Source organism: Myotis lucifugus, unplaced genomic scaffold (assembly GCF_000147115.1).
Source record: "Myotis lucifugus unplaced genomic scaffold, Myoluc2.0 scaffold_10, whole genome shotgun sequence".
Taxonomy (NCBI): domain Eukaryota; kingdom Metazoa; phylum Chordata; class Mammalia; order Chiroptera; family Vespertilionidae; genus Myotis; species Myotis lucifugus.
In genome coordinates this window covers 539,862-562,894 of record NW_005871058.1, presented here as the reverse complement: position 1 = coordinate 562,894, position 23,033 = coordinate 539,862, and the positions used below count along the sequence as shown (strand labels likewise).

Below are 23,033 nucleotides of genomic sequence, written 5' to 3'. Positions count from 1 at the left end.
TGGTCCAGACTCCCTCCCTCGCGCCCGCGTTCCAGGGCATCCCGGGCCCAGGCGGCGCGTCCCGCCTCCGCGGAGACAGACTTCGCTCTCCCCTCCCCGCGTCCCGACGCCTCGAGCCTCTGCGCGAGCTTTCCGCCCTCGGTGCTGTGACCGCTGAACGGGTCTGACCCGCCCGCACATCTAGATGCTCAAGGCGGCCGTAAAGGCAAACGCTGCACCTTCTCTCGCGCACACAAACCGCGGGGCCCCGGGTGGGGAGGGGAGGCTTGGTCGTAGGAAACGTCCTCCCACCCAAAACCTGTGGCCCCGCTGCCCCGGGCCGGCCGCGTAGCCCGAGGGTGGGGGCGGGCTCCCGGGCTAGGACCCCCTCCGCGGCCCGCTGGCCTCCAGCCTCGCCCCGGGGCGGCCGCCGTCACGTGACCCCCGCCCCCGCCCCCGCGCACAGCTGGAGGCGGGCCCCGCCCTCCCCCGGGAGCCCAGGCGCCCGAGCGGCGCGCGGCATTGTGGGTAGAGGGGCGGGGGTTGGGAAGATGGCGGCTCCCAGCCTCCTCAACTGGAGGCGGGTTTCTTCCTTCACGGGGCCGGTCCCCCGCGCCCGGCACGGACACCGGGCCGTGGCCATCCGGGAGCTGATGATCATCTTCGGTGGCGGCAACGAGGGCATCGCGGACGAGCTGCACGTCTACAACACGGGTAGGCGCGGCGGCGGTCTCCGGCCCCGCCTGTGGGAGCCGCGGAGGGGGAGGGGAGGCGAGGCGGCGGCCGGGGCCTGACAGCTGTCACCGCCGGGTCAGCGCCTCCTCCCGCGGGCGGCGAGGGGCGCGGCTCGGCCGGGCGGCCCGGGCCCCGCAGTGTCTCGGGGGCAGCTTCGTTTCCCCGGTGCACCCCCCTCGGGCGGAACCGGCCCCCGAGCGGGACGCGCCGGCCCTCCGGCGAGCGGTCCCGACAATCACCCCCCCCCCTCACCCCCGCCATCGCTAGGGGACGTCGGCTCGCGAGTGTGGCTGTTTCTAACCGCCTGTGCCTCCTTCCCAAGTCTCGCCCACCCCCGGCCCCTCTTCTGTCAAAAACCCAAACCAACCCCAAACGCAGGCTCCTCCGGACCTTCCCGGTCTTCGCCCTCTTTCCTCTCGGGAGGAAGGGAACCTGGGGGCTGGGGTGCGGAGGGAAACCCCGAGGCTGCTGGTGCTTTCACCCCGATGCAGCCCGGTCGCGGGCAGGTGGCAGGTTAGATGCCCCCCATCCCCCCTGGTAACCCCCCTAACTGCCGGGGAAGTGGTTGGGGGTGAGCGCAGCGCCTGTCGGTGCACAGTGGGGTGTGTGAGCCTCCGCTCCGCCCGGGAAGGGGACGGTCAGCCCGCGCGCCGCCGCACATACCCGCGCCCCTCGCCCGGGAGGCCGGGCCTTGGAGCACCTCCGCGGGTTCGAAAGGAAGTCGGGGCTTCATTTTTCCCCCTTGTAAATGCGCCCGCTGCCGTGAGCAGCCGGTTTCCTTGGTGTCAGGCTAATGCTCCTGAATGCGGGGTCTGGGCCACAGTCCCTTCTCTTGGACGCAGCCGCTCAGTCATTGTGGTCACTTAAAGGTTAACACGGTGGCGGAATAGGGTGCGTTTTATTTTTCTCACCCTCCCCTTCTCCTGGCACCCCGACATAGGAAGTGGTAAAGTTGTCTGGGCCCTGCCTGGCCGGCGTGGCTCGGCTGGTGGGAGCTGGGTCCTGTGCACGGAAAGGTGCTGGGTTCGGTCCTGGGTCCGGGCGCACACCCCGAGGCTGCGGGTTGGATCCCGGTGGGGGCGCCTGTGGGAGGCAGCCGGCTGATGTTTCTCCCTCACATCGGTGTTTCTCTCTGTGTCTCTCTACCTTCTCCTCTCTCTCCAAAGTCAATAGAAAACATTTTTAAAACGTGATTTGACAATGTGGTGTAAAGCTTTCGCTTTGGGATAAGTTAGACCTGGTTTGAGTTTTGTTCCGCCAGTTTCCTAGAATCCGTGCTGTCAGATTTTTCACTTGTGAAACGGAGATGATGGTATCCAGCAGGGTTTTCCTAAGAGCAACATGATGTAGATCAGGGATTTCCAGCAGCAGCATTATGGACATTTGAATGAGAGAATTCTTTGTGGACGGGGACTGCACTGTACTTAATTGTAAGTTTGGCGGTATCCATAGCCTCTACCCACTACTAGCCAGTAGCACCATCCCCCTCCCTCCAGTTATGACAACTAAAAAATTCTAGTTTGCCCCTGGGTGAGGGGCAGAATCATCCCCAATTAAGGACCACTGATGTAGATGATATACATAAAGTACATAGTCATAGTTTGTGATAAATTGCATTTAGGCCCTGGCCAGGTAGCTCAGTTGGTTAGAGTGTTGTCCCTATAATGCCAGGGTTGCAGGTTTGATATCTGGTCAGGGCACATACAAGAAGCAACCAATAATACCTGAATAAGTGGAACAACAAATCAATGTTTATTTCTCTCCCCCCGCCCCCTTTCCCCGCGCCCCCCCTCTCTCAAGTGTCAATAAATAAATAAAATAATTGCTTTTAATTTTGTTTCTGTTTTGGCAACTAGTTACAAATCAGTGGTTCCTACCAGCTGTTAGAGGAGACATCCCTCCAGGCTGTGCTGCCCATGGATTTGTCTGTGATGGTACCAGAATATTAGTATTTGGGGGAATGGTTGAATATGGAAGATACAGCAATGAGTTATATGAGTTACAAGTAAGTGTATTTCAGATTTATTATTTCAATGATATTGCTCATAATTCTTCAAAATATTTCAAAATATTTCATTAACATACTTAAAATAGTGTGAGCTTCACCTTTTATAGTTCAGAAGAAATTATTTCCACTTCACTGAAAAACTAGTTTTTGATGTAATCTTTTTCCAATACCCAGTGGAACATTTGTATCATTAAGATATCTGTTACTTAGCATCATTGTACATATTACATGTTTATGGCTTTGTATTTTAGTGCAGTTCTTCAACCTCAGCCTGCAGCAGAAGCACTGGGAGGGCTTGTGAAAACATAGGTGGCCGGGCCCTGCCTCCAGAGATTCTGATTAATATGGCCTGTAGTGGGACCTCGCTATATGCATTCCTACCAAGTTCCCACCTGCTGCTGCTGGTCCCCAGATAATACTTTGAAAACCTCTGCCTTAGTTATAGAAATAGTTACCCTCACACTAAACTTTTTTTTTCTGGCTAGACATACAAAAGAAGGATAGCAGTTTTACATATCCTTTCTCAGTTTGACACTCTACTAAACCAGAGTCCACTGTGACAGCCCTAATTGACTTTTATTCCTGAATTGTGCATATGTTCTCAGGGCCATGATCTATGTTTTCACAAGCCCTCCAGGTGCTTGTGTTGCAGGCTGAAGTTGAAGAACTGCACCAAAATACAAAAGCCTAAAAATATAACATGAGAGCATCTGGTAATTGGCAGATGTAGGTGGATTATACCTATTTACAAGCCACTAATTTTAAAAATCATTTTAGAAAGCATGTATAGCTAGAGAATAAGTTTTTGAGTTTGATTTGTTAAATTGTCTTTGTGCTTATTTAAAGGATAAAATATATATCATTAATGGAGTACCTAATTTCAGGAAGTAAGACTACATAAATTACATTTAATCTTAAAGCTATATATAATATTTAATGTTTCACTTGGAAAATATTTTAGGACTGTTAGTGTTTATTTTTATAAGCTTAATTTGCCATTGTATAAAGTTGTGAATATGACCCTAGCTGGTTTGGCTCAGTGGATAGAGTGTCAGCCTGGGGACTGAAAGGTCCCAGGTTCTATTCTAGTCAAGGGCGCGTGCCCCTTTTGTGGGCTCGATCCCCAATAGGGGGCGTGCAGGAGGCAGCAGATCAATGATTCTCTCTGATCATTGATGTTTCTATCTCTCTCCCTCTCCCTTCCTCTCTGAAATCAATAAAAACATATTTAAAATAAATTTATGAATATGGAAGATTAGACAGAATTTCTATTGAAACATTTATTTTAATTCCAGAAGTTATTTGCTTAATTGCCATTTGTCCCAAAAGTACCTTTTTGGAGTCTTCTGATTGGATTCAGATTTAAATGCATTAGTATGATGTTATACTATTAGCAATATAGGAATACTTTCCTGATTTTGTCTGAGTGTATTTATGCTCTTTTTTAGGCAAGTCGTTGGTTATGGAAAAAAGTGAAACCCCATGCCCCTTCTTCTGGTTTACCTCCTTGTCCTCGGCTTGGACATAGCTTTTCTTTGTATGGTAACAAATGCTATTTGTTTGGTGGCCTGGCAAATGAAAGTGAAGATTCAAATAATAATGTTCCCAGGTATGCTGACCCTTTTTCAGGCCAAATGCTTATCTTATGATTAAGATTAAGAACATTTAGTTTCTTCCATCTTTAATTATTAGAGTGGATGAAGCTTAGACTTTTTGCATAACTTAACAGAGAACAAATTTGTGTGCATTGATGTTTTTCTTAGTCCCTGGAGTATATGTTTTCAAAACTGTGCCTTTTCTCATCAGAAATACTTATTAAATTGATACTAATATAACTGCTTATAGCAATATATTTGTATCTTTTGAACCTGCTAATGTATTTCGGTTGACATAAGTGATCATGAAAAGTAACAAATGGTTATTTTCACATTGATTTCTCTGGGAATTTAGTGACAAATATTTGACTACAAAATGAAGGCCATATTTTCCATTTTTCACACAGAAAGCTATTAGAATGGTTCACACAAGCAAATACTTTTGGAACCAATCCTTTCTTTTTCCAAACAGAATCACTACCTCTTTTGTTTTCACATAGTGTTTTGATCACACTGTCATTATAGCAGTCAGGATTTGGAAATTTAGAGTCTAAAAGGCTGTTTCTGATTCACTGCTCACTATGTGTGTCCTTTAGTAGAAGTAATCTAAGCCTGCTTTCCTTCATTGAAATCGGAGTGATTAAATACCTACCTTTTAGTGTCATTGTGATCGCTAAAAAAGATCACTGGCATAATTTTCAAAGCACTTTGAGGTTGCCACCAGCACATAGTACAGTAGTTATTATGACCATGATAATGGGTCTTTTTACTACATTAAATTAATGTTAGAGTCTTAGTTTTTATTTTTAAACTTTAAAAAATAACACTTACTAAAACATGGAAAATTTGGAAACTGGAGAAAAGGAAAAATAATTTATTCTACCACACTAATGCAGATACTTTTACTTTGAGCATGTCTTTTTTTTCATTTTTTCTATTAAACAGTTTTTTTTAGATAGAGACTCATAAAAATTAGGAAGTATGTAAAGTTCTTTCTCAGAGCATCAATGTCCCCCACATAGGCAAACACATAATTCAATTTGATATGTATCTTTTGGGACCTTTTTCATGTAATACATTGTATTAGTCAACTTTTCTTAAGTTATTGTATGTAGCTGGCAGGCTTCCCGAGTTTATGCTACTTGAGGGTGCAAATAGATACATGCAGTGTTTTCTAAAGCCTCTGACTAAAGCTAGTACATTCAGTTCTGTTCACATTCCATTGGTCTAAGCAAGTCTTAAGGCCAAGCCTTCAGGAATGATTCCAGGGATATATGTTCTGCTTACGGGGAGAGGAGAATTGGAAACATTAATTTGATCCTACAAAGACATGTATTTTCTTTTATAGGAGTGGGATCTTTCTTTCTGCTCTGTGACTTTGGGTGTGCACTTGTTTGTTTTTGTTGTTTTATTCTTTTAAGGTATAGCTTAGAGCTCTTTTCATGGCAGCAGGTATATATTGACCTTGTTTTTTAAAGGCTGAAAGTAGTGTGAATTATGCAAATTACTTAACCATTCCCATGCTGATGGACATTTAAATATCTTTCTTTTTTGCTATTAGTCTTGGCACATGTATAAATATTTTTGTAAGACTGATACTTATAAGTGGAATTTGAGGGGATGTCAAAAGGTATTTACGTTTAAATTTTTTAGGTACTCCTGATACTCCTGAGTCAGTCTCCAAGAGAAAGACAATTTATATTCCTAATAACAGTGTACAAGAATGCCTACACCCTTGGCAATACTGAATTGTATCACTCTTCTTAATTGTTGCCAAGCTAATTGATGAATATATTACACTAGAGGCCTGGTGCACAGATTCGTGCACCAGTGGGGTCCTTTGGCTTGGCCTGAACCCTCTCGCAATCCGGGACCCCTCGGGGATGTCAGAGAGCCAGTTTCAGCCTGATCCCCACAGGCCAGGTGGAGGGACCCCACCGATGCACAGATCTGTGCACCGGGCCTCTAGTATGCATATAAGATCTTTGGTTAATCTCTTCCGCCCTCCCCCCTCCTCCCTTCCCTCTGAGATTCATCAATCTGTTCCATGTTTCCATGCCTGTGGTTTCTGCTCCTGCATTGAGCATCTGCCCCCTGGTGGTCAGTGTGCATCATAGCTACCGGCCGGTTGAACAGTCGGCTGGTCAGCTGGTTGCTTAGGCTTTTATATATATAGATAGATAATTTTATTTTGATATTTTTTAAATTGGAAATGAGTTTCATTAATTGCTTTTTGGATATTTGCAATTCCTATTTTGTATGGATTTCATGGATATAGCACATTTATCTATTTTATCAGTTGATGGACATTTGGATTGTTTCCAGTTTTAGGCTTTTATGAGTAATGCTGCTGTAAACATTTACATACAAAGCTTTGTATGGACATGTATTTATTTCTCTAGATTAGAAACATAGAAGAATTACTGGGTCATATGGTAAATTTATATTTAAGTTCTTAAGAACTTCCAAGCTGTTTCCAAAGTGACTATTTCATTTTACATTCCCACCTAACACTTGTTATTCTCTGCCTTTTTTATTGTCACCAATGTAGTGGTATGTCATTGTGGTTAATTTTCCTAATGACCAATGATACTGAGCATCTTTTCATGAGCTTTTCAGCCATTTGGTGAAATTTCTATTCAATTTCAGCCATTTGGTGAAATTTCTATTCAACTCTTCATTGATTTTTAAATGAAGTTGTTTGTGTTCTTATTATTGAACTAGAGGCCCAATGCACGAAATCCGTGCAAGAGTAGGCCTTCCCTGGCTGCTGGCATCGGCTTCCCTCCAGCACCTGGGACCCAGGCTTACCTCTGGCTGCCAGCAGGCACCTGGAACCCGGGCTTCCCTCTGGCTGCAGGCAGGCACCTGGAACCCGGGCTTCCCTCTGGCTGCAGGCAGGCACCTGGGACTCGGGCTTCCCTCACAGCCCTGGCTTCATCCGGAAGGTCGTCCAGAAGGACATCTGGAAGGATGCCTGGTCTAATTAGCATATTATGCTTTTATTATTATAAATTGTAAGAATTCTTTATATTCCTGGATACAAGTTTGTTTTTAATCAGAAATGTGATTTATAAATATGTTCTTCCAGTCTAGCTTGTCTTTAATTTTCTTAATGGTATCTTTTGAAGCACAAAGTTTTTAATTTTGATAAGCCCAACATATTAATTTTTTATTTTATGGATCAGGCTTTTAATGTCATATTTAAGAACTCTGCCTATCTCATGCTTTTGAAGATTTGTTCCTCTATTTTCTTCTAAAAGTTTCATAGTGTTAGCTCTTACATGTATATGTATGATTCATTTTGAGTTAATTTTTTTTTCCTGGGGGAAAGTAAATGTCTAAATTCATCTTTTTACATGTGGATATACAGTTGTCCCAACACCATTTGTTGAAAAGACTATCCTTTTCCCATTGTATTGCCTTGGCATCTTGGTTGAAAATCAATTGACCCAAAGTGAGAGTGTTTATTTTTGGTCTCTCAATTCTGTTCCATTGATCTATATGTCTAGCCTTATGCCAGTACCACACTGTCTTGATTACTGTAGTTTTGTATTAAGTTTTGAAATTGGAAGATCTAAGTTCTTAAATATTATTCTTTCTCAAGAGTGTTTTGGCTATTTTGGGTGCTTTACATTTCTATGTAAATTTTAGGATCAGCCCTAACTGGTTTGGCTCAGTGGATGGAGCGTTCCGTCGGCCTGCGGACTGAAGGGTCCCAGGTTCTATTCCGGTCAAGGGCATGTACCTTGGTTGCGGGCACATCCCCAGCAGGGGTTGTGCAGGAGGCAGCTGATCGATGTATCTCTCTCATTGATGTTTCTAACTCTCTATCCCTCTCCCTTCCTCTCTGTAAAAAATCAATAAAAAATATATTAAAAAATAATAATAAATTTTAGGATCAGTTTGCCAATTTCTGCACAAAGTTCTGTTGGGGTTTTGATAGTGATTGTGTTGAATATATAGATTGAATTGTGGAGAATTGCTATGTTATTAATATTGAGTTTTCCAATCCATGAACATGGAATGTCTCTCCATTTATGTAGACCTTCTTTCGTTTCTCTCAGCAATATTTTGAGGCTTTCAATGTACAAGTCTTGCTCTTATTTTGTTAAATTTATACTTAATTTTTTATTATTTTCAATGATGTTGTGAATAGGTTTGGTTTCTTATTTTTGGATTGTTCATTACTAGTATATCGAAATACAGTTGGTCTCTGTATATTGGTCTTGTATCCTCTGACTTTGCTGAATTCATTTATTATTTTAATCATATTTTCATGGATTTCATTTTTTTCTTGTTAATTTGAAGCCCTATCTCTGTCATATCTTTATCCTCAAATAAATGGGTCTTTATCTAGGCTCTCTAGACCAGGAGTTCAAACTATACTTACTCTGTGGGCCAAATTTGGCCTGCTGCCTGTTTTTTGTTAATAAAGTTTTATTGGAATATAGCCATGCCCATTCATTTACATATTGACTCTGACTGCTTTCTATTGAAAAAGCAGAGCTGAGTAGTTGTGACAGACTTTATGACCTGCAGAGCCTAAAATGTTTATTTTTTGACCTTTCACCAAAAAAGTTTGTCAACTCTTGTGCTAGGTTCTATTCTTTTTCATTGGTATATTTATCTTTTTATCATTAATTGTGATATTTGCTGTAGGTTTCTAATATATATCTTTAATCAGATTAGTTTTCTTAAAAATCGTTTGGGAATAGGTTACTAGTTTTACCTTTAAGCCTTTTTTTTAATGCTTACCTCCTTTTTCCATATATTCTTAAATCTTATTTTAGATTGAAATAATAATAAATTAATTTTTTGGCCAGTCTTTCTTAGTGATTATTTAGACCTCACAACCACAGTTATCAACATCAATTTAAATATAATTATAAATTGCTATTTTCTTTGCTCTTCTATTTCTCTTATTCAGTGTATTTTTTCTTGGATTTCTTTTTATTTTTCCTGATTGACATCTAGAATCACTTTTTCCTAAAACAATTATATGGCTAAACTTTGAAGTTTTATATACCTCAAATGTTTTAATTTTGCCTTCATATTTGAGTAGTAATTTAATAGGAAATAGGTTTCTGTAAACATTATTTTATTGAAAACATTCATGTCACAGATAAGAAGTTTATGCCAGTTCCAAAAGTAAAAAAGTTGTATAGGACATTGTTGTATGTGACATTATAGAGTGAAAATTTAAAAAGAAAGAGAACTTGCAAAACAACATTTGTAATATGCCTCATTTATACGTATGTGGATATCCACACAGAGAGAAGTCTTACCAATTATTATCAGTAGTAATTTTTTTTGTAATCTCATACCATGTAATAAATTGCTCCAAAAGTTAGTGATGCAAAATAACCATTTTATTACGCTCAAGGATTCTGTGCATTAGGAATTCAGACAGAACATAGCAATAATGATTAGGCCCTCAGATGGGAATGCATGAATGGTCACTTGCATGTATGATGCCTCAGCTGAGATGGCTGAAGGGTGGACTCAGCTGGGACTGTCATCCTTTGTGCCTACATATGGCTCCTCTAGATGGTGGTTGTGTGATAGTTGGACTTACATTGTGGTTCAAGATTTCATAGTGAAGCTGCATTGGCCTTCTGTGACTCAGCCTCAGAAGTCACATAATGTCATTTCATCATACACTACTAGTTAGAGCAGTCACAGGCCTGCCCAGAATCAAGGGAGAGGACATAGACCCTACCTCCTGGTGGGAAGAGTGTCACAGAATTTATGGCTATGTTTTAAAACTATAATGGTTATTGTCATGGACAAGAGTTTTGGCTAAATGATGGCAGAATTTTTTAGATCTCTTCTGTTCTACTTATCCCCAGAAGGGTGCCTGATACACAGTCGTGTTTGGTAAATATGTGTTGATGATTAGGTATGGGGTTTCTGCTCTCATAATGTTTTTCTGTATTATATGAATTTTCATAGTAAGCATATATTACCTTTGTAGGTAGAAAAAAAATGAAAGGTATACATTATGCTAATGTTTTCATTTTTTAAATATCTTAGATATTTAAATGATTTCTATGAATTGGAGCTACAGCATGGTTCTGGTGTTGTGGGTTGGAGCATTCCAGTGACTAAAGGGATTGTGCCTTCTCCAAGAGAATCTCACACAGCTGTTATATATTGCAAAAAAGATTCTGGGAGTCCTAAAATGTATGTTTTTGGTGGAATGTGTGGTGCTCGCCTGGATGACCTATGGCAACTTGACTTAGGTAAGCTTAACTTGATTCAGGCTCAAGAACTGGTTATGACTGATAAAATCAAATATAAAAATTGCTTTGAAAAATATTTTTTATTACAGTATTGATTGAGTTGCACTTAGATTTATTTATAACTAGAGGCCCGGTGCATGAATTCGTGCACCAGTGGGGTCCCTCAGCCTGGCCTGGGGGATCGGGCTGAAACCGGCTCTCCGACATCCCCCAAGGGGTCCCAGATTGCAAGAGGGTGCAGGCCAGGCCAAGGGACCCCATCAGTGCACAGTCAGGGCCGGGGAGGGAAGCGGGAGGTTGGTCAGCTGGGGAGGGACCATGGGAGGACTCCAGGGCGTGTCTGGCCCATCTTGCTCAGTCCCAATCGGCCAGATCCCAGCAGCAAGCTCACCTATTAATCGGAGCATCTTCCCCCAGTGGTCAGTCCACATCATAGTGAGTGGTTGAGCAGCCTTAGCATATTATTAGCATATTACACTTTGATTGGTTGAATGGATGACTGGACATTTAGCATATTAGGCTTTTATTATATAGGACTAGCACTGTAGACATCACCAGGGGCAGCAGGGTGTGATTTGAATGGTTCCTGCCGATCAATTAGATTGAACAAATGAGTGTTTATGACAGTGACTCTCCTGTATTTCCTGTCAGTAGGATCACCATATGTCCTGGTTTGCTTTAATGGTCCTAGTTCATGCTTATTATCCCATAGCATCCACTTTTACTCTGTGAAGTGTCCCAGTTGGGGATGATCAAATTTATATCGTTACTCTTATCTACAGGAAATGTAGCATTAGTAATGTTACTGCTGGTCAGCGAAAAACCTTGGGTACCTCTTTTTAAAAAAATCCTCATCCAAAAATAAATAAATAAATAAATTCTCATCCAAGGATATGCTCTTTACTGATGAGAGAGGGGGGGTGGGGAGGTGGGAAGAGAGATATATCAATGTGAGAGAAACATCAATTGGTTGCCTTCTTGCATGCTCCCCAACAGGAATCCAACCCGCAACCTTTCAGTGCTTGGGGTGATGCTACAACCAACTGAGCCATACCAGCCATGGCTTGAGTAGCCCTTTTTAAAGAGATCCTAGGAATAAATAATTGGGGAGTAGGTATGCCTCTTACTTTTGACTGTCTCTGCCCAGTGTACTCTTACTTAAAATAGTAAAATCCCTAATGTCCCAATTCAGAAAAAATGGTATTCTAAATACATCTCTCTATTACAAGTACTAACAATAAAGTGTAAATAGATTTCTGTGACTAGCAATTTATGTCAGTTGGAAATGTTTAAAATGAAATCCAAGTAACAGTTTTGAAATATTTTTGCTTTATTTTAGTAAGACCTTTTTGGTTTTAATTTTTAAAATTCTGCAAGTTGAGATAGTTTGCTGTTATTAGATCAAGTTGCTAATATACTTATTTTTACTTTTAGAAACTATGTCATGGTCAAAACCAGAAACTAAAGGGACAGTGCCACTTCCACGAAGCCTTCACACAGCCAGTGTTATAGGAAACAAGTATGGTGCTTTTTTGTTTTCACTGTTTTTAAACTGAATAGAAACATCAAACAGACTGTCAAACCTCAGAGGGAAGGCAGGGAGAGTGGAGGGAGGGCAATGGGGGAAAAAGGGGACATATGTAATACTTTCAAAAATAAAGATTTATTTTTTTTTTAAAAAAAGAAAGATATACACAAAGAAGAGTGATGCTACCTGTTTCTTAGAAATATATTACTGAATTTAATAATGTTTGTGCTTACTGAAGCTAAAAAAATATGCCTACAGAAGCTAAAATGCTTAATGTGCCATTTTCTTATCATGCTGCCTCTTATACTTCTTTACATTCCTTACAATGCCTTGCACAGAGTACGTATTACGTAAGTGTAACGCAAAGTGTTGTCAAAGTGATCAGTCCTCCATTGACAGGTTTGACACACCTCACTGTTCCTTTTTACATATTTTTGGTAGTGCTTGATTTGTACTCGGCTATTACTCAGTATGTACATTCCATGGTTATACTTTTGATGGAGTTATGGTTAGACTACAGACTCTGAAACTAGATTGCCTGAATTCAAGTCCCAGCTTTGCTGTTTGTGCTATATGACCTGGGGCAAGGAAACCTAACCTATTTGTACCTAAATCTTCTGAAATATAAAATGCTGATGATAATAATACCTGCTTCACAAAGTTGTCAGGAGAATTAAATGGGTTAATACATTTAAAATATTTCAAACAGTGCCTGGTACATAGAGGCACTTAATGGTTAGCTATTACTGTCGTCAACAAGTAAGTGCCCTTATTTGTGCAACACTGGGCCAGAATTAGTTTTTTTTTAATATATTTTTATTGACTTCAGAGAGGAAGGGAGAGGGAGAGAGAGATAGAAACATCAGTGATGAGAGAGAATCATAGATCGGCTGCCTCCTGCACGCCCCACACTGGGGATGGAGCCCACAACCCGGGCACGTGCCCTGACCCGGAATCGAACCGTGGCCTCCTGGTTCCTAGGTCGATGTTCAACCACTGAGCCACGCCGGCCGGGCTTGAACTAGTATTTTAAAAAATAAAATTTAAGTATTTAATTAAATAGGGACTTTACCCTAAAAGCAGTGTTTTTGGAAACAGTTGTAATTTAGATCCTCATTACTTCTTTTTAAAAATTTTTACTAAATTGCCCTAGCTGATTTGGCTCAGTGGATAGAGCTGCAGCCTGTGGATGGAAGGATCCCAGGTTCGATTCCAGTCAAGGGCACAGACCTCGGTTGCAGGCTCCTCCTCCTGGTTGGGGCTTTTGCAGGAGGCAACCAATCGATGTGTTTCTCTCACATCTATATTTCTCTCTGTCTTTCCCTCTCTCTTCCACTCTCTAAAAATCAATGGAAAAATATCTTCAGGTGAGGACTAAACAAATGAAAACAAACAAAATTTTATTAAACTTACTGGAGTGACACTGGTTAATAAAATTATATAAGTTTCAAGTATACAATCCTGTAATACATTATCTGTATATTGCATTGTGTGTTCACCACCCAAAGTCGTCTCCTTCTGTCATCTTATTTATTAGTTTGTTTTTCAAAATAGACAAACAAAATATGTTTTAGGAAACAGCTAGTTGTAATTTAGAACCTCACTAGTTCCTTTTATTTAAAAACATTTTTTAATTTATTGATTTGAGAGAGAGAGAGCGAGAGACATCATTTTTATACATTCATTGATTGATGCTTGTATGTGCCCTGACCAGGGATCAAACTTGCAATCCTGGTGCATCCAGACAGTGCTCTAACCAACTGAGCTACCCAGCTAGGACTCATTAGTTCTTTTTAAAAAGTAGACATTTCTTAAAACAGCAGAACCCTTTTATAAAATGTAGCTTTTCATTGGAACTCTAATATATAAGAGATTGAAAACAGAGCTTCTCTGGTTAGCTTGAAGTCACATGGGACCCAAGCTCTACTGGATGAGCCTTTCTCCTTCTTTAGCCATTAGGGGTGTCTCAAGAACTGTGAGGGCCCTAAGGACATAGTTTAAAGTTTTTTATTTGAGTGATATCAGTGGCCAGACTAATAAGAAACTTAATCCTCTTTGGTTACTATATGCATACAATTCTAAATTTGGCTTTGAATGTCATGGATCATTTGAGTATCTTTCTGACTGAGATACCCTTAGTATATTACATCAGTATTGATTTTCAAATGTATAATAATTGAAATATTTCCCACTTTGAATAACTTGCCAGAGAGAGATCATTTTGATTCTTTATTGCTTCATAAAATTGTAAACACTTGAAAGAAGTCTACTTTATTCATTATCTTATTTCCATTACCTTGGCATTGACAAGTGAGTGAATAGTTCTATAGCTTGGTGTCAACAAATAAGACATTTAAGTCTATTATTAGGATTTTAAATCTAAATAAAATTAAAGCTTTAGGAAAAAATTTAACTACTTTATGTTCTTTTTGTTTGTTTGTTTTTTAGGATGTACATTTTTGGAGGATGGGTTCCACATAAGGGGGAAAATATTGAGGCTTCATCTCAAGATTGTGAATGGAAATGTACCAGTTCATTTTCTTACCTAAATCTGGGTGAGTCTTTTAAGAGTTGCTTAATCAAATAAAATTTATTAACAAAAGAATTTTTGTTTTGTTTAAGAATAACAGATTAGTCATGGATATTTCTATCTTTTTAGATACAGCAGAGTGGACCACCCTAGTATCAGATTCTCAGGAAGATAAAAAAAATTCAAGACCAAGACCAAGAGCTGGGCACTGTGCTGTTGCAATTGGCACACGATTGTATTTTTGGAGTGGAAGAGATGGCTACAGAAAAGCACTGAATAGTCAAGTTTGCTGCAAGGATCTTTGGTATCTTGATACTGGTAGGTAAGAATATTCAACAGATAAAAATTTTCCTTTAGGTAAATAAGTATTGGAATAATGTCTGTCTTTTGAGACATTATTCCACTGCTTATCTTTCCCATAATTAAAAATACATAGGAGCCCTAACCGGTTTGGCTCAGTAGATGGAGCGGCGGTCTGTGGACTCAAGGGTCCCAGGTTTGATTCCAGTCGGGGACATGTACCTTGGTTGCGGGCACATCCCCAGTGGGGAGTGTGCAGGAGGCAGCTGAATCGATGTTTCTCTCTCATCGATGTTTCTAACTCTCTATCCCTCTCCCTTCCTCTCTGTAAAAAAAAAAAAAATCAATAAAAAAAAATACATAGGAGATGGATGGAGGGGGCAAAAAGGGGAGAAATGGGAGACATCTATAGTACTATCAGCAATTAAAAAATACAAAAAAAAATAAATATACATGGAAGAGCCCTGGACAGAGTGGCTCAGTTGGCTGGAGCACCATCACATATTCTGAAAGATTGTGGGTTTGATTCCTGGTCAGGGCATATACTTAGGTTGCGGGTTTGATTTCTGGTCAGGACACGTACAGAAGGCAACCAATTGATGTTCTCTCTCACATCGATGTTTCTCTCTCTGTCTCTCCCTCGACCTCCTCTCCTTCTCCCTCCTTTCCTCTTTCTCTCTCTCTCTGAAATCAATAAGCATATCCTTGGAGGAGGATTTAAAAAATTCATGGAAGAAATAATATATGTAGATGCTTCACACTCCAGGAGAGTTTCTTAATTTCCCTCTCCTTGAGGGTAGACTGGATTTAGTGACTCCCTTCCAAAGAATAGAGTACGAAAGGGAAAAAATAGAAGCTTTACAGTGGCGAAACCTGGCAAACAGCACCTTAAGTGAGTAATCAAGGTTCATATCACTAGTGATAAGTCAAGTTGATATCATTTGCCCCTGCCTCCCATATCATGAGATAAGAAGAAACTTCACCCTTGTGATATCCCAAAAATCCATTACTCCATTCTAACTGTGAGAACATATCAGACAAACCCAAAGTGAGGGACATTCTATTCTGCAGACTGTGTGAACAGTACTGTTCTAATTTTCAAAATGATGGAAAACAAGGAAAGACTGAGAAATAGTCACAAATTGGAGGAGACTAAGGAGACATGAAGACTAAATGCAAGGTGATGCCCTAGATTGGATCCTGAAACAAAAAAGACATTAATTGAAAAACTGGTGAAATCTGAATAGTCTGTAGTCTATGTTAATTTCTTTTTTTAATTGATTTTTTAAAGAGAGAGGAAGAGGGAGATAGAGAGAAACATTGACTTGTTCCAGTTAGTTATGCATCAGTTGGTTGATTCTTATATGTGCCGTGACCAGGGATTGAACCCACAACCTTGGCGTATCAGGAAGATGCTCCAACCAACTGAACTACCCGGCCAGGGCCTCCAATGTTCATTTCTTAGTTTTAACAGATGTGTTAGCATTAAGGGGAAACAGGAAAGGATATATGAGAATTCTTTGCAATTTTTCTATAAATCTAAAATTATTCCAAAATAAAAAGATTTTTTAAAAAAGTATTATAACACCAAAAATATTTTAAAGATGGAACTCACATCTATTTTTTCAATAAATATTCCTTGATTGACAGCTATGTACCAGAAATTGTTCCAAATGCTAAAAATACAGCAGTGAACAAGACTGATAGTTTCCCTGCTTTCAAAGATCTCATATTCTAAGAGAGTATGAGGGCAGGGAGATGACAGGCAATAATCCAACAAATTAACAAAATAAGTTCAGTTTCTGGTCAGTATGTGAAGACAGTAAGAGAGAACAATGAGATAGTGATGGGGGGGTGTTGTTACTAGGAATGAAGGGAGGGGTGGCTACTTCAGAATGGGGAGTTAGAAAAGGATGAGATGGCATTTGGGATGTAATCCCAATGGTGAGAAGATGCCATCCATGTAAAAAGCTGGAGGAAAACTACAAGAGGAGTGAGTGAATAGCAAGTGCAAGGGCCCTAAGATGGGAATACTTGGCATGTTTGGGAATAGATTTAAGCTGAGGAAAAGTGGAGAGTGCAGGAATGGAGATTAGAGACGTGACCATAGGACAGATCATGTAGGGCCTCCAACACCGTAGTAGAGTTTAAATTCTTTTTAAAGTACAATAGTAGCCGAAACCAGCTTGGCTCAGTGGATAGAGCATCGGCCTGCAGACTGAAAGGTCCCAGGTTCGATTCCGGTCAAGGGCATGTACCTGGGTTGCGGGCACATCCCCTGTGGGAGATGTGCAGGAGGCAGCTGGTCGATGTTTCTCTCTCATCGATGTTTCTAACTCTCTATCTCTCTCTCCCTTCCTCTCTGTAAAAAATCAATAAAATATATATTTTTTTAAAAAAGTGAAATCTTAAAAAAAATAAAATAAAATAAAGTACAATAGTAAGTTACTTATTAGTTTGAAGGAGAGGCATGCTATGATCTATTGAACATTTTGGAACAGTCACTGCAGTTGTGTGGAAAATAAATGATAGCGGTCAAAAGTGCACACATGGGAGACAGGAGGCTTTTGTAGTAGACAAGGAAGTCAGACGATAGTGGTGACAGTGGAGATGAGGAGAAATGGATAAATTCAGAATATATTTTGGAGTTCTTGTTGATGGAACTGGCTGATGAATTGGCTGTGGCAGATGACAGAAAGAGAGGAGTGGAGGATGAAGTTTTTTGCATGAAAAATGTGGTGGTATTTCCATTTACTGAGATGGGGAAGACAGATGAGAAAACAAGCTTTGGGGAAATTGAGTTCCATTTAGACTGTGCTAGACCATGAAATAACAAGATCGAGTAGGCAGGTTAGTGAATAAAGAAGTCTGGAGGCCAGTAGGAAAATCAGATCTGGAGATGTAATATGTGTTATATGAGAAAAGCAGATGATAAAACATACCTATGTTTTTTAAAGTGTATAAACAGAAAAATCTTGAAAGATTCACTGTGTACCACAATATTATCTACGGGGCTAGATCAGACATTTCTTAAAAGGTTTTCTCTCTTATCTGTATTATCTATAATAGCATATATTACTTTGGTAATGTAAAAACAGTTTAATTTTAAAATTAAGATAATGAAAAAATAATAAGTGAAAAAAGTTAGAGACTATGAAAGAAGCACATACTAGCAAGCGGGAGAAAAATATAGAAAATCCAACGTACTGATTCATATTTGAAATTGGGAATTATTAAGTGAAGTCCAAAGATAAGCTTCAGTCTCTGAGATTGGAAGAAAAATGTGTGCATGTAAATTTTTCTCAGTAGCAGATATGTCACTTTAAGCAGAGTCTCTAAGAGATCTATGACTTTTATAACACTTATTTTTATTTACTTACTAATGGGAGAAAGAGAGAGGAAGGGCGAGAGAGAGACAGACAGACAGACATCGACTTGTTCCATTTATTTATGCATTCATCGGTTGATTCTTTAAAAAAATGTGTGTGTGTGTGTGTGTGTGTGTGTGTGTGTGTGTGTATTATTGATTTCAGAGAGGAAGGGGCTGTGGAGAGAGAGAAAAACAGCAAAGATGACAGAGAATCATTGATTCGCTGCCTCCTGCATGCCCCCTACTGGGGATTGAGCCCACAACCCAGGCATGTGCCCTTGACTGGAATTGAGCCTGAGACCCTTCAGTTCACAGGCTGACGCTCTATCCACTGAGCCAAACCAGCTAAGGCCATCGGTTGATTCTTGTATGTGCCCTGACAGAGTATCAAAGTTACAACCTCAGTGCATCAGGATGACGCTATAACCAATTGAGCTACCCAGCCAGGGCCCTGGATCTGGGACTTTTAAAAGGATAAAAGTCATTGGCTTTAAATAGCCATTTTTTCCACAAATCTTTCCATAAAAGGCGTTAGACATGATTATTTATCTAAAAGTAATTATGGCTCTCTGTGTCTGTCCCTCCATCAGAGGGCAGGCTCTCTCTGTCTGTCCCTCGAGTCAGAGGGCAGATACTTAAAAAAATAAAAAATAAAATAAAAGTAATTATGGCCACTAATCATAAGGGCCATTTTGCTTTTCCTTTTGATAAGTTAGCATCAATTTTGTGGGTGGTGTATGAGGGCTCTTCATTTTGCTTTTTTTCACTTTTAAACTTTGTGCACTTGATAATATTTAAAAGAGTAATACAATTCCATTAGGCTTTTTATGAATAGTGGTCTTTTGCTCCCACTCTCCTCCCAATTATCCTTGCCTCACAAGCATCTATTTTTAACTCTGTTCATTCTTCTTTGATATTTACTTCCATATCTACATATAACATGTGTATACTGTTACTTGGATTTTTTTCAGTTTAGGCATAATATGCTCACTTTCTACTATAGAAGTTAAGGATTTATCTTTCCCCACCATTCCCTACTTCCTATTCTCTGAATATAAATACACCAACATTTTGTTAGAGGAATATTCAATGTTTATATCATGACTATGGAAACATTGTTCACAGGTGGGCCATATAGAGTATGCTGAATACCTTCCTTGTCCTATTTTTTATTTGCCATGGATTAATAACTATCACTTCTGTTTTAGATTTGTATATTTTTTACCACTAATTCAATCCATACTCTGTTATTTGCTTAAATTTTCTCTCATCTCCTTATGGTTAGATGCATCAGATGTTCTATCAAATTTCATCATCTTGAAGAGATTACTTCTGCTTCAATCTGGGTGATTGCTCTCCACAGATTGAGCACAGCTATCATCTTGGAGTCTCCCTTCAGCATCCTCCTGGGGATATGTTTTGCCTCTCACTTGTACCGGATTTCCTGTTTCCTGGATCCTGTGTTTTTCCCTATCTTAGTTTATGTCCTCATTTTTTGTGGAACACATCCAGGAAAAGGGTGCATAGGTGACAATTTATTTTGAGATCTTGCATTATTTGAAAATATGTTTAGTCTTCCTTTTGACGTAACTGACGGTTTGCATGGAAATATAATTCTACATTAGAAATCATTACCCTTAAGAATTTTGAAAACATTGTTATGTTGTATTCAAGCTTCTAGTGTTTTTGTTGAGAAATTTGAACCACTTCTGATTTTTACTCCTTTTAAATGTGTCCTTTTCCCTCACTCCTGATAACATTTAGGATTTTTTTCTTCATCCCCAACTTGTTCTTAATTTTCGTGATGATGTGCTTGTTGTGTGCCTGTTTTTAATTCATTGTTTTGAGTACTCAGTGGACTCTTTCTGGAATTTCGTGGTCTTCAGTTCTGGGAATTTTCTTGATTTATTTCATTGATTTGCACCCTACTGTTTTCTCTCTTCTCTCTTCATGTAACTTCTATTAAATGCTTGGTTTACCTCCTGTAACCATACTTTTGTTCAGGTGTAGGTTGCTGTACTTTGAGTAACATAAATAAATTGGATTGTTAATAGGGTCATGGAGGAATATACAATGGGAATAGTTAAAGGATCTAGGCTTAATTATACTCTAAATTAGGCCCATCAAATTTTTTCTGTAATGGCTCAAGTAGTAAATATTTTAGGTTTTGCAAGACATATGGTCTCTGTTATAACTACTCAACTCTGTTGTTGTACCATGAAAGCAGTCATAGACAATACATAAAAAAATGAGCATACCTTCAATAAAACTTCATTTACAAAAAATTCACATGAGCTATAGTTTGTTGACTGCTACTCTAAAAGATGCAAAGAGATATTAGATGTACTCTGTAGGGGTTAAGTTATCATTTATAGATTCCAGTTCACTAGAAGAATTAATTGTCTTATATAACTGTGCAAAGATGTGATATACTACCTCTGGAATTGTGAGTTCTGTGGTTTGGCAGGTAAACTAAAAGAGGAAAATGATATCGTAGAAATAATCTCAGTTCCTTTTTTCAAGTTCTAAGAGTCTGTAATTTTTATTTGTTTTGGAAATGTTGGTAATATTTTATACCACAGTAATTACCTGTTTTGGATAGTACAAGTTTTGATAAAAGGGTATTATCTTCAAAGAGGTTATGTTGTTCCAAAATATCATACCCAAATCACCTAGCATTAACAGTATTTCTAACATGTATACTGTTGCCTAAAAATTGACTCATACAATTAAAAACTTAGAGTAGGTAAAATTATGTAGCTATTACTATGTAATACTTCCCCTCACTTCTAGGATTAAACATTTTTTTTTTCTGAATCTGATGATTCAAATAGGTTGGAACTACATTATTTTTAAATTTATTTATATAAAGGATTAAATAAAAAAATAGAACCCCAAACTATTTTCAGTTGACCTTCCATAGCTGTGTTTATTTGAGTAAATTTTTTCCCTCTTGGTAAACAGATGAAATATTCATTGCTGACATTTTCAGAGCTCCAGGTCTACACAAACTTTTATATGCAAAGTATTGACACATTTGAAGCTTATAATATCTATATCAATATTGTTCTTTAGAGAAACCACCAGCCCCATCACAAGTACAACTGATCAAAGCCACTACCAACTCTTTTCATGTCAAATGGGATGAAGTGCCTACAGTTGAGGGCTATCTTTTGCAGTTGAATACCGACTTGCCATACCAAGCTACATCGTCAGATTCTTCAGCAGCAACAAATATGCAAGGTAAATTGCATACTTAACATAAATTGTCACACTTATAGCATGTATGCTTTTTTTTTTTTTTTAAGATACTAAAAAGCCTATGAGTAGGCCTGGTGTAAGAAATCTTATATGATGTTTCCTGTCTGGTAAATCAAATATGTTGTGTTTCAACTTTGTAACTTGACTGTTTTACAATTACAATGTAGTAGAACTCAGATATGTAGGGTAGCTTGTTTCTTCAGTTCATTTTGATGGATTTTCTTAATTTGACAAGCTCCTTAACTCCAGGAGATGATTTTAATTAGCTTTCATACGTATTTTGGCTTTCCCCCCACCCCCCAAATATTTTTAACTAACAGGTACTTGGAAAATAAAAGCAAATTTAATTTTACATGTTCCCCAAGAAATGATTTCAGTCAGTTATTAAGAAAGCAGATAAACTTTGATAAAGATAACTACTTTTTAACCTTTAACATTTAACTCTTGAAAATTTTTTTATTGTAATATATTTTATTGAAGCTAATTTAGATCATATCAGTCTGAACTTTCTTATTCTTGCAGGAGTCAGGATGGACCCTCACAGACAGGACAGTAATAGCATCATTCCTAACAGTGTAAGTTTAAAAAAATTTAGGATGATAAATGAATGTGTATGGTTACAGTCCCATGTTTTAATATTGTTAGCATATTACCTTAGGACAGGAGTTTTCAATCCTGGCTGTACATCAGAATCACCTGTGAGATTAAAAAATAAACACATAGATTCCCAAGCCTTTCCCCAGATCTAGTAGTAGCAGAATCCTTAGGATGATGCTCAGGTAGCTGTGTTTTTAAAGTAAGGTCCATAGATCATGGTGACAGTAGCCTGAATTAAAAACCCCTGACCTCATTACACATGGCATCAGAGGCTAATCCATTATTTATACTTTTGCCATTTCTAAATATTATACACATTTTAAATTTCTAAAGGTGTACTTTCAAAATATATATGAAATATATTTCTTTAACTATGTATTTTGTTTACCAAAGAATATGAGTTGCTAAGTTGAGCACCGGTGTGTGTGAGGTTATCTCTTGTTTATGAAGTGCTTCACAGTAGGTTTTTGTAGAGATTAATGAATAAGCTTACTAGGATTTACACAGATTTTATCTGGCAAACTGTGCTTTACATTCACAGTACATTCTTTTCAAGGGAAATGATGTAGATATAGGCTCAGGTGTTCCGAACATGGCAGAGGACCTGTAATAAGCAAAAAAGACTACTATGCCAAAAAGGGGATATAACAAATAAAGCCCATACAGTCATTTCTGAATAGCCCATATTAATAGACTCACACAAACACACATATAGTAATCCCCCCTTTTTCTGTGGGGAGGTAACTTCAAGACCCCCAGTGGATGCCTGAAACTGTGGATAGTACCAAACACTATATATTGTTTTTTCCTGTACATACCTATGATAGAGTTTAATTTATAAAATAGGCACAATAAGAGATTAACAACAATAGTTAATAATAAAAT

General features: G+C 39.2%; 1 protein-coding gene across 25 annotated transcripts in view; it reads left to right on the top strand.

Annotated features, from left to right (window-relative positions):
- Positions 1-445: 445 nt before the first annotated feature.
- Positions 446-23,033, top strand: part of HCFC2 (host cell factor C2) — a 46,137-nt gene continuing 23,549 nt past the window's right edge. For 18 of the 25 annotated variants that reach the window (XR_002828057.1, XR_002828060.1, XR_002828056.1 and 15 more), the window contains exons 1-10: positions 518-693; positions 2,571-2,719; positions 4,171-4,331; positions 10,354-10,562; positions 11,997-12,081; positions 14,539-14,645; positions 14,750-14,942; positions 19,576-19,817; positions 21,366-21,533; positions 22,074-22,126. Coding sequence is in view for 19 of the 25 variants with exons in the window: in XM_023749850.1 (XP_023605618.1) it covers positions 531-693; positions 2,571-2,719; positions 4,171-4,331; positions 10,354-10,562; positions 11,997-12,081; positions 14,539-14,645; positions 14,750-14,942; positions 19,576-19,817; positions 21,366-21,533; positions 22,074-22,126 (1,530 nt within the window). In the remaining 6 variants the exon portion in view is untranslated. Of the gene's footprint in view, positions 694-1,975; positions 2,145-2,570; positions 2,720-4,170; positions 4,332-10,353; positions 10,563-11,996; positions 12,082-14,538; positions 14,646-14,749; positions 14,943-19,575; positions 19,818-21,365; positions 21,534-22,073; positions 22,127-23,033 lie in introns of those variants that run through there. The other 7 variants (XM_014451515.2, XM_006084059.3, XM_023749853.1 and 4 more) reach the window with 7 other exon arrangements.